Source organism: Elaeis guineensis, chromosome 6 (genome assembly GCF_000442705.2).
Source record: "Elaeis guineensis isolate ETL-2024a chromosome 6, EG11, whole genome shotgun sequence".
Lineage (NCBI taxonomy): Eukaryota > Viridiplantae > Streptophyta > Magnoliopsida > Arecales > Arecaceae > Elaeis > Elaeis guineensis.
Genome location: NC_025998.2, coordinates 118,658,778 through 118,670,380, shown reverse-complemented (window position 1 = coordinate 118,670,380; position 11,603 = coordinate 118,658,778). Strand labels below are relative to the sequence as shown.

The following is an 11,603-nucleotide window of genomic DNA, read 5'->3' as shown; positions in this document are numbered from 1 at the left end:
CAAATTTAATATTTCAAGTTGTCTGCAACTGGTGTCTTCAAGCTTCCGAGTTGCTTAATGCTAACATGTTTGAACCTTAAAGAGCATCTTTTTTAAGTCATACTACCTCACCATATGTGCTTTGACTGCCCAACAGTATTTGAATTCCTTTGAGGGGCTGCAACTATATTATAAGCTAATGCATCTTATAATTGCGGTGATGGAAATCATGAGCTAGGGACCTGAATTTGTCGGGAATGAAATGATTGGTTGTACATTTTCTTGTCTACTATAGTATGATATCATGGTATGCTATCATGGCTTTCCTGTATTTTCTTATATAGCTGGGACTACTGCCATCAAACGAATAAACTTACAACTCTTGAAGAGAGGTTCTTATCATAATTGCAACTGTTGATTTATTTTATTTTTTGATAAAACAACTGTTAATTTAGAAGTAATCAGCTTTGCATGGCTCCCCACCCCCTCCCTTAATTAATATGACCAGAGATAGTCCATTTAGGGTGTAGAAAAGTGCTTATAGCCTTTTGCTGAGGGGACATGCCCTGTACTGAGTGTGTTAGATACCATGTTTGTCGCATGTTTGGAACACAAGTAATGATATTTTATATTGCTCCCCATTGCTTATCATAATGACCCTTCATGTTGTTAAGCATGTGACGTTAAACCTTCTAAATGCATTTTCTTCATTGATATACATTAACATAGAATCTGCAAAACTTTGCTTAAACTTATCAAAATAGATATAACCACACATTGACTGGATTTTCTTTGATCAACAACGCAACATAAGCCCATCATAACATGTAAAGACAATAATAACACCCATTTTGGCATCTGCTTTAAGCCTACCTATGCCATGGAATCTCTAATCATTGCTCAAATCCCTTTGAATTATCAATATGACTCCCTTCAGTTCACCATATAGACCAGCTTTGATTTCTCTCTTGCCTCTGCATCATAATTTATCAATGACCGAGCTTTTGGCCAAATTGTCTGCTACTTGTATTCCGTCCTTAGAAGCAATTATCACAGTGCATCTGCGGAATAGCAGCAGAAAAAGTTAATGTTGCCTCTTTAATATTTGAAGGGCATATAGAGGAGTAGACATCCACGAAGTGCTTGATAGAGTTCTTGACTGGATTGAAAATGAGCTTGTGCTTTCTCTATTATGTAAATCATAGGATTAGATTAATTTTATGGAAAGATGAACTAATAAAAATACAGCAGCATTGTCAGATCAAAAGGTGAAAATGGAGAAAAAAGTCTTCAGTTTGCCTGGTTAAACAATGAAAATAAGGAGTTTGACCGGGGCAAGGCAAAGGAAACTAACGGAATGCCAAATATTACTCCATGGTCCACAACTCCATCGATGTGACTCAGGCTCTCTGCCACTTGACCTGTAGTGTGTAACAACCAATTAACCAAATGAGGGAAGTGGAAGCGAAAAAATTCTAAGGATATATAAATTGAATGCAAATAATTCCTTTCTTTCTTTCTTTCTTTTTTCTAAGGGCAGATAAATCATTAGCAGGGGACTATGTCATGAATTTCTGCAAAAAATAAAATAAAATAAAAGAGCAGAGGAGATGAGAGAATTATGAGTAAATTGAAAGCAAGCATCAAAAATAACATGTAATTTTAGAAAATCATAACAAAATTTTTGAGTACAAAACCAGAGCAAACTCATCGTGCTCCAAGAGTCTTATTAGAATATGCCAAAACTATCATTATTTATATATCTCCCAATGATGGTAAGTTTATCTAAATAATATTATTTTTAAAAAAATATGAAAATAATACTCTTTACAAAATATTTACTAAAATATTGCTCAAAATAAAGTCATCCTATCATAGGACGATTTTATGTGCTGACTCGCCACAACTCACGCCATATGGATGGTGGAGCCAGCAACGTAGACTCGCCCTATGGTAGGGCAACTTTGAATAACCACCGATCCTGCACCGAGAGACCATCAGACTCTCCAACCACCGAAAGAGAGGTTGGGGGGGCATGGCGAGGGGCGGTGGGGACCGAAAGGGCCAAGAGGAAGAGGGTCGGGGGACCGAGAGGGAGAGGGGCGGGACGTTTGTTTTTTTTTTTTTTTTTTCTAAGTAATGGAGAGAGAGGGGTTTAGTTGGGAGAAAGGAGAGATTAAACTCCTCTCTCCCCTCTCTCTGACACTTAAAAAAAAGAAAAACAAACAAACACCCCACCCCTCTCCCTCTCAGTCCCCCAATCCTCTCCCTATCAGCCCCCATCGCCCCTCCCCGTGCCCCTTCAATCTCCCTCTCGGTGGTTGGAAAGTTTAGTAGTCTCTCGGTGCAAGTCCGCAGTCAAAGTCGCTCTATCATAAGGTGACTCATAGAGTTGCTCTTTTGTAGGACGATTCTACGCTGCTGACTCAGCCATCCACATGGCGTAAGTTGTAGTGAGTCAGCACATAAAGTCACCTTATGATAGGCAACTTTATTTTTGACAGTATTCTAGTAAATATTTTGTAAAGAGAATTATTTTCATAATTTTTTTAAATTAATATTATTTAGGTAAAATTGCCCCCAATGATTCACTGTCCATTTAAGTTGCAAGCTGTGAAAATTCAGATTCCACATATATGGCATTATTTTCTATCATAGTAACAATATTTTTCGACGCCATCAAGGAAAATTTAAAATTTTCAACTATTTTCATTGGCTGCATGATTTTCAAAATTACTAACCTACAACTGGATTAACCAAAAAAAAAAATAATTGTTAAAAAACTAGTCAGGACTATTCATGATAAGCTACTATTTAATTACTCTAGTTCAAAAACAATATAATCTATTTTTTGCTGTTGCTTCACTCTTGATAGTGCCACGTGTTGGCGCATAATATAGCAATTTTTGCATGTTCTCTATATTCCATCTTATTAAACTTTTTTACTTTATTAAACCAATTCCTTCCAAATTTTTAAACAAATTTTCTACTGTTTTCCAGACTTATTTGTTGTACTTCAAGACAAATTCTTGCATGTTACTAAATCACTGATACCTCCAGCCCTTTGAAATATATTTTGCAACAACATGACCATCAACAACATAATCATCAACCATGATATATATGTACAATACAAGGTCATAACAATACTTTGATTTTAATATTTAGAATTATTGTATATAAAATTTATTAAAAACTCCAAAGGGTGGATTTTTTTTTTTTTTTTTTGCAATCACATACCTAAGTCAAGTATTGGTGATGTGAAAATGACATCAAGAATGTGGTGTCCCTCTTTAGTTACTAAAGGAAAATCGCCTCCGAGTGGACCTGCAGGTCCAGAAGTTGGTCTTCTCCATACCTTCAGCAATCAAATTTTAATCAAGGGTAAGTGGGTGGCATAAATTTCATTCACATTTAATCATTTAAATGCAGATAGGTGCCCAGAAGGTTGGAACTTGAAAGAAAAGTCAAACAAGCAGAACTGATCATTTTCACTGCATCAAGTTATATTATTTATTTGCTAATTAAAAAGCAGTCATCTTAGTATTCACTGCTTGTTTTCATTGCATGCACTGCTTTTACTTATTTATTTATTTTTGCTAAGAACATTACATATACTGTAAAAGGAACAAACCTCTGCATCTCCTAGAAACAAGTCATCTATTTCTTCAGCAGTTTCTATCCAATTACCCTGAAAAGAATCAATGATTAAGGAATATGAATAAATATTGTCGTTAAATTTTTCTTTTTTATAGTTTACAAACAAGAACGTTATTATTTCTGCATTTTTTACCAAAAATCAGGAGGTAACTTACACTATTAATTAAGACTGGAATGGATCCATCAAGATCTCTGGTATATTGTTTGTCAGAAACAATGAAGGCAAGTTTACTGGCTGTTTTTACAATAGACTGCAGAAACTCACAGGAAAGTAACTTCAGAAATCAATATGATTTTGTCAAAGTTATCAGATACTTCTTTGGAACACCAGTATAAAGATAATAGCTGTTTCATTATTTTCAGCAAGATCATGAAACTAATTCATTTACCACATGGGAACATGTGCATGCTGAAACCTGCAGGCAACTACAACCTCCATTCCTTTTAAAGGGCCACCATGGAGCATTATAAATTACCTTTTCTTGAATTATGGACTCACCACCCTCCAATTTTCGTCGACCAATGACAGCATTTAGCGTTCCCTCTTCAATTATATCAGCATCATCAAATGCAAAATCAATCTACAAAAAAATGCCATAAGAGTATAAGCTTTATCTGAATCTTACCTAGGCAAAAACTTTGAATGGCATACTTAGTGATATAGACATGAAGGCATCAGAATGAGCAAAAATCTTAAAATGTAATACTCACAAAAACCAACAAAAAGCAACCAACTTATTGGACTATAAGAATTTGTGCACACTTGAAGATTATCTTTGTAGTGGTCCATTGGAATTCCTGATTTCGCTGCTTCGCTTGCACTGGAAACAGACCTGCAACAATGAATGAAAATTATAAATATGCTTGCTGCACAATTAAAAGAAAAAATTCAGTGAACACGGTTATAGATGAAAGCCCTTTTTGTTTTGCACATATTTATGTGTGCAAACATGGAATAATATCTAAGAAGCTTAGATTGTTTATGAAAGAAACAAATGATAAAAATATAGTGGATAGTCATGGTACAATGGACCAATTGAAGAGCCAGAGGATTTCATGTAACCAATATTTTGTAAAAGCTCTTTTAAGATGATGAAAATTGCACCCAGTATTTATTCATTATATCCTTGGTTATGTGTGAATTGTCATAGCTTATTCCAAGAGTTTAACCACCAAAAATGGGCTAGATGTTCTGAACATATATTGCTAGAGCAACAGTAGATGTATGGATGATAGAGAGATAGCAAAACAGGTGAGTGGAATCTAAAGACTAGCAAGTTCTAGAGAAGCAAGCAGGTTTTCAATGGAAGGTTACCACTACAATAATGTAGGTTGTGATGGTAAAGTTTATCAAGATAGGTGATTGGAGTGTACAAAGGTAAAAAAGAATATATGGACATTTTAGAAACATAATTGTGAATGTCGAGATCCCAAAGGCCTTTATAACAACCCTTTTCCTCAAGAAAATTAAAATATAAGAGATATGGAAGCTATTATAAGATTAAAAAAAATTCAAAAGAAGTAATAGGAGCTATTAAGAGTACCAATTAAACTTCATTTAGTTATATCATTGAACAGGCAGTTTAAAAAGATTCCAAATCAAACACTAGCTTGTGTCTTCACAAAATTGGAAGACCCATTATCTTGGTGACATTCCACTTGATCTTCTCAACCAAAAGAGCCAAAAAAAAAAAAAGGCTTGATTTCAAATAACCATTTATTTTCTTGCTTTAAGAAAGCAATCAAGTTTGAATTTTCAAAGCTTCATGTGCAAAGAGACAGGCTTCATTCCCCACCATCCAAAGACTGGGTTGACAAAATCAGTCAGGTATAAAAAGTAGATTACCACTGAATTTAAGGAAATGGTATCACACAAACTAGACAATTCACCATCGAGAACTGCCAAATAAATCTTCGTGCACATGAGAAAAACATATGACATAAATAATTTACATGGTGGCTATAATCACAAGTTGCCAGTTAACAATGAAGAGAAGAGGAAAAGAAGTCATAATGAGTGAGACCATAACACTCTAAATTTGAATATTAAATATGCATAATATGGCTCTGATTTGTAATTTGTGCCTTGCAGTAGCTTCCCAAATCAAAATCTTAACTCTTTCAAATTCAGAAGGAAATTTTGCTCCTCATCAGCATTAGCTTAAGTTGCCTAGGTATTGACTATGTTGATGTCAAATGCATTTAACATTGATATCGAAAAACACAAAGGGTAGAGAGAAGATGCAGGACTTGAAATGAGACAAGACGAAGAAATTGGGAGGGAGAAGGGAGAAGAAAAGAGGATAGAAAGATGCAAAACTTCTTCACTGTAATGGTACGAGGAAACATCCACTCAAGGCCTTGCACCTTTTAGAACTTAATATGTGAAACATTATTTCTGTCTTTGCAACCTTGTTATACTCCTAAACAAAGCTTGCAAGGAGAAGAAATGGGGGGATGGATGGGGAGAGGGGGCTAACAAATATAAACCCTCAAGTTCATTCATTTCTACATGACTTGATTTCAAGCTAACCAAAACTATCCTAGTATCCATTACTCCATTAGGAAAATCAAGACCCTTAGAATCCTACAAGAAGCTAGACATGCATCGAACCTGAAGAGATACTTTTAATTAGTTTCATGAACATATCTAGAAACTTGCAAGCCATTAACAATCTTTAAGCAATTCGTCTATATCTCCTTACTCATCTCTTTATTTGAAGTGCTGAAAGTTCTAATACCGGTACCTACACCTTACCAATATGGTATAGACCAATATGATACAGTGAAGCACCAACACAAGGTGCACCTCTTGATGCTGGCATGCAAAACTGAGTCGAAGTACCATATGTTGTGCAGTAGCTGTATGGGAGATGTATCGGTACTTGTATCTTACAATATGATCAGATATGATTAGCATAAAGTGGTATGTACCAGTATGTAAATACTTGGGTTGATTTTTAATACATTTAAAACTTATACAATGGAGACTAGAAGGCATGGGCCTTTACTTCACATAAGAGCTGGATATAATCCAGTGAAGTTTTCTTTTTGTTGTTATTAGTGAAGAATAAACCGCAATCATCCTTTCTAATGGCTTCGGATTGTGATTCCTAGTCTTTCACAAAGGCTTCTAGATATTGATTCCATCATCAATTTCCAGCACAAAAGACCTCAAAGTTCAGTGGTAATTTATTCTCTTATCCATAGTTAGCTGGGCTAGGAAATAGATGCCAATTTAGATGGTTGGCTTCAAAATAAGAGCCAGTTATAGAACGTCATAAATACAACTTTATCTGTAAAGTTGACCTCATATGGACAAGTTGTACTGACATTTGGTGTTTGGTATGTGCATGAATGTTGACCGAAAGCATGGTAATAGGTAGCTCTCATAGTTCTGGAAATTATTTGAAATTTGCTTTCGTTCAACATCTGGTTCTTATAGATACTATTAAAGGCAACCTTCTTACTTGGGATTTAAATTTTGGTCATTATGCTTTTTCCCTCTAAGGTCATTAACGATTGGGCCAACATATAAGGCCAAGCATCAAAGTTGATGCTACAAGGTTCCTGATTGCAAAAGAAGCAGGATTAATGTCCTCATTCTTCTTTTTTCTATTTTTTGGTGATATACATTTTTAGTTTCAAGTTTTATTTAAAGAAAGCAAAGCCATGACTGAGAAGTGTTCAGACTTGATGAGTCAAGGGTGTGACATATAGATTCAGTCCTTTTTAAACATATGTAAAAGAAATATTCAGAAGATAAGAAAAATCATGTGAAAATAGCAAGTTCAAAAATTAGTCATGCTTGGAATTGGTTGCTTCAGACTCAACCATGAAAAAAAATACTTGAGAATACTAATTAAAAAGTGGCTTCTGTGGTTAAATATCACTGCATTATCTATTTACAGCTTGAGGTGTTTGAAGATGATTCCAACAATAAAAAAGCTCATTATAGGAGAATGCATGACAGCAAGCAAAGAAGATACAACCATTTCCTCCATTCTGTTATTGACACAAAAGCCAAATATACAAGTCCCATTTCAAAATATCAAACTAACGCACAAGGTGCACCCTTCACATAACCCTCTCTGTTTGATAAGCTTGTGTCACTCATACATCCTCACCCATGAGGCACAACTCGGTCTTTTCGAATAAAATTGCCTTCAGGAGTAAGGCATGACATGTCTGGAAAAAAAAAAAAGGTTTTTGGAACAAGAAACATCAAGCCTGTAATATGCAAGTGAAACAGACCTGATAAATAGTTCATCAAATAACATGGGAAAGAACTTATGACCAAGCAGTTAGACATATTCAATTAACGAGCTCAAAAATGTCACCTTATCATCAGTTTCTACAATATAAATGCATAAACCACTCCATTCTTAACCTGAATCACATGATTCATATAGAAGCAATAGATATCAATCTAACACACAACAGTTGATCACATGCACAATTGTAACCAAACTAAACGCATTAGCTCAAATTAACTCTCAATCTTTTGGTCTTTCAAGAATAAGAATAAGATGCACTCACATCGGGATTCCGACAATATCTTTCAAAGCTCCATCTCGCATACGCCTGCCCAAGTATTGTATAGCCAAACCAGATGCACGTCCAGACCCCAAACCAACCACCATACCACTCCTTACATAATTATCCACCTGTTACAACACCTTGCATGATTAGACTCAGCTGGCACAAACTCGCCATCTCCCGAACCCATCATGCCAGAAAAATGCTTACATTCCAGAATTGTGTTAAAGCACCAGCCATTTAAAACTTCACACATGGATTTAAAACTCAAAATCAATTCCTGGTCCCAGTAAGATAGCAATTGAGTACATGACTGCTATACTACAAGGGGACTTATCCAAGCAAGAAATTTTATTCCAGACATAAGTTTTATATATAGAGAGAGAGACACGGGAAAAGGAAAAAAAAAAAATCAGAAAGTGAATCATTGATCTTGTTATGTTTAAAAAGGAATAAGTCTACAAGAATAAATCCAGAAAGACGAACGGGAGAATTATTATTATCCCCAATAAGGAAGAAAGAACGAGGTTACAGTGAGCTTTGCCGCCTGGAGAAGTTCGGGGGCGGCGTCAGGCGCGCACGCCATGGGCGCGGCCCAGGGGAGGCGGGTGCACATGGAGGAGAGACCGCGTGAAAGAATATTCCGGCGGATAGGTGGAATATGCTGGATTGGGGAGAAGGAAGCGCTTGCGCCGGCCATCTGATTGGTTTGCTTTTCTGGCCTTGTGTGGGATTGCCGACCGTTGCCTTAGCAGATAAAGAGCTTCTAAAAATTAAAAATAAAAAATAACAAAAAGAAGCATTTTTGGGTATTTTTTGACGATTGTGACGGATTGTGCCTATCTTTTTCTGAAAATCCAAAAAAAAATCTGTAATTTATCTTATTGGAAAATATTCAAATAAGGCCCTTTGCACCATCTGTCGTCACCATGTGTATTAATATTGTCTCCACATGCACTAATCCAGCATGATATACTATTTCAAGGTACACTAGTTTGGACACCATTTTTTTTTAAAAAATTAATTATCTAAAAAATTTTATATTTTTTTGAAATTTTTAATTTTAATATAATTTTTTAATTTTTTCAATCAAATATGTATACCATCCAATCTGTTGTAATGTTAATCTGTCGTCAACTAATGTTAAAGTTTGCCATTAAAATGTATATGTGGAAATAAGGTGTCAAACTTAATAAAAGTATTCAAAACTAGTTAGAATAGAGGTGGAGAGGAAGAATAAAGAAGGAAAGAGGATTGATTTTAGGGTTAATTTTGTTAGTGATTGGTGAGAGGCTGAGCATAGGGTTCTTGGAAGACATCCAATAGATGATGTTGGAAGTTTGGATGTGATCGAGGGAACAACTATCTCAATAAGTTCAATGATAAAATCCAATGCCATCATCAAGTAAAAATTGTGTTGTACACTTTGTAGAGTGAGAGAAATCCAGGAAAGAGATTCCTGCGACGCCAATCTTGAAAGATATTTATTTTTCAAATTATTAGTTGAAATTGGAAGCTAGGGTTGATTGAGCTTCTTTTTTTTTTTTTTGCAAGATAATGATTATGATTTTTTTCAGTGGATTGACCCCAAAATATGTGATCGTGGAAAGGAGATAGCTGTCATATTGAGTAACCAGAAGGAGAGACTTAAAGAGAAACTTCGAATGGTAGAGAAGATGAAAGAAATAGCTGAAGAAAAATATGAAAATACTGGAAAAGAAGACTATCAAACTGAAAATTTTGAAGACAAAAATAAAGGATGAACTTGAAAAAATAAAAGTTGAGTATGCAAAGCTACAGGAAGAGAACAAATACTTAAGGCTCGAGATTTTAAGATCGAAAAGAAAGAAAAAAATATATATTAGTGCCTTTGTATTCTCATGGATGATAATGCTACTGTTGTACTGGCTGTTGTTGAGGATGGATTGGAAATAACCTCAGCATTATTTGTTTTAGTTTATGATTTTTCATGTGATGCAATAATTGAAGTACATATTTCATGTTTTGATCTGTGTTTGTATTAATGTTTCATATGACGACAGGATGTAAGGACAATGATGAATTGTATTATGTTATTGTTGGTTAGTTTTACTCTATTAAATTTTTTCTATAATTATCTATTTTGTAAGGGGTTTTGTGCAAATGAACAAAAAAAAATTATGGAGCAAGCCAGCCCATGGGAGGCGAGCTGGCCTACCTCAACAACCACCATCTGCAAGGAAAACCATGCAAAACAAATCAGCCTAGCTGGTATTCTTTGATGGCACGAAAATTGAAGAAGTCCATCTCTTGGAGTCCGTTGCTCATGAGTTGCTGTTTCACATGCAATGGAAAGCTACCTCTCCAGCTCTATACATGGAACGAGAAATCATGGAACGAGATTTCAAGAGGCCATTCCAGTGGTTTCTAGCATCGATGACATCTAGCTTCATGCAGATCGAGATCTACAAAATGAAAATCGAAGGCTGTTCATGAAGATTGAGACGGGCAGTTTTTCTTCGGGGTTATAAAGTTGGAGTGCTTGGCACCTCTCAAATCATTCCGAAAAAAATCTCAGAAGAAATTCTTGAGCGTCCCTGTGAGTGAGAGATCCATTGGAGGCTGAGAGAAAAGATTGGGAGCTTGGAGAACGTTTGTTTGGCAGAGTTGTAGAGATTCTTTTTTTTTATATAAGCCTAGACTCTGGTAAGAAGTTCTTGTATCCAATTATTTTACTATAGTGGATTATGCTCTTCCTCTCCGTGGTTTTTTTCCCTACTCAGATTTTGAGCAGAGTTTTTTCCATACAAATTTTTGGTGTCGCTCTCGTGGGTTGCTTGTCTATAATTTTATTACTTGTGGCATTTTATTTTTCTGCCATAGTTGGATCCATAGGGCATCGATAATCAAGACAACAAGTGGATCAGAGCCAGGTTCTTCTACGGTTGAAGATAAATCCAACAAGATGACTAGAGATGAGAGCAAGAACCCCGGATCGAGTGGATCTGTTCAAAAATTCAAATCCAAGGAAGCATCAAAACAAGAGGTAGATCGCTTCAACGATACCAATGACTACGGGCTATGGAAGACCCGTATGGAGGCCATGTTGTTGAAGCAAGGGTTTGAAGTTGCTCTACAAGATAAGGAGAAAATTGATGGCACAGATGCAGAGCAGAACTACATCGACGGTTGAGCACGCAGCAATCTCATCTTGGGGCTCAGCAATGAGGTCCTACGAAATATAGCGAATCAAAAAATCACAAAAAGAGTTTGGGATAAACTCGATAGCCTCAACCTAACAAAGTCTCTAACCAATCGGCTCTACTTGAAATAAAGGATGTACATCTTCCGTATGGAGGAAAGGATTTCTATGAAAGATCACCTAGATGCATACACTAAGATACTCCTAGATCTATAAAACATAGAAGAAGAAATCAAGGATGAGG

At 35.7% G+C, this 11,603-nt stretch overlaps 1 protein-coding gene across 2 annotated transcripts; it reads right to left on the bottom strand.

The window, feature by feature from the left end:
* Positions 1–707: 707 nt before the first annotated feature.
* Positions 708–8,926, bottom strand: LOC105032039 (probable ribose-5-phosphate isomerase 4, chloroplastic). Of its 2 annotated transcripts, none has more exons than XM_029260884.2 (9): positions 8,711–8,926; positions 8,179–8,306; positions 4,403–4,472; positions 4,029–4,220; positions 3,795–3,890; positions 3,614–3,670; positions 3,220–3,337; positions 1,334–1,400; positions 708–1,040 (listed from the first exon to the last, which is right to left on the bottom strand). In XM_029260884.2, exons 1-9 carry the CDS (start codon positions 8,876–8,878, stop codon positions 959–961), a joined length of 978 nt encoding a protein of 325 aa, XP_029116717.1. In that variant the 5' UTR covers positions 8,879–8,926; the 3' UTR covers positions 708–958. The 2 variants fall into 2 exon arrangements, with proteins under 2 accessions (XP_029116717.1, XP_010904676.1); XM_010906374.3 differs by having other exon boundaries at positions 4,116–4,220.
* Between the last annotated feature and the right edge of the window lie 2,677 nt (positions 8,927–11,603).

What these genes read in the sequence shown, in the direction of transcription:
- LOC105032039 (XM_029260884.2), bottom strand. Translation starts at nt 8,878, where the DNA reads ATGGCCGGCGCAAGCGCTTCCTTCTCCCCAATCCAGCATATTCCACCT. An exon ending in TTCCAGTCTTAATTAATAGT is followed by an intron (nt 3,671 to 3,794) that starts GTAAGTTACCTC and finishes GATTCTTTTCAG; the next exon opens with GGTAATTGGATAGAAACTGC. An exon ending in TGTTTCTAGGAGATGCAGAG is followed by an intron (nt 3,338 to 3,613) that starts GTTTGTTCCTTT and finishes TGATTGCTGAAG; the next exon opens with GTATGGAGAAGACCAACTTC.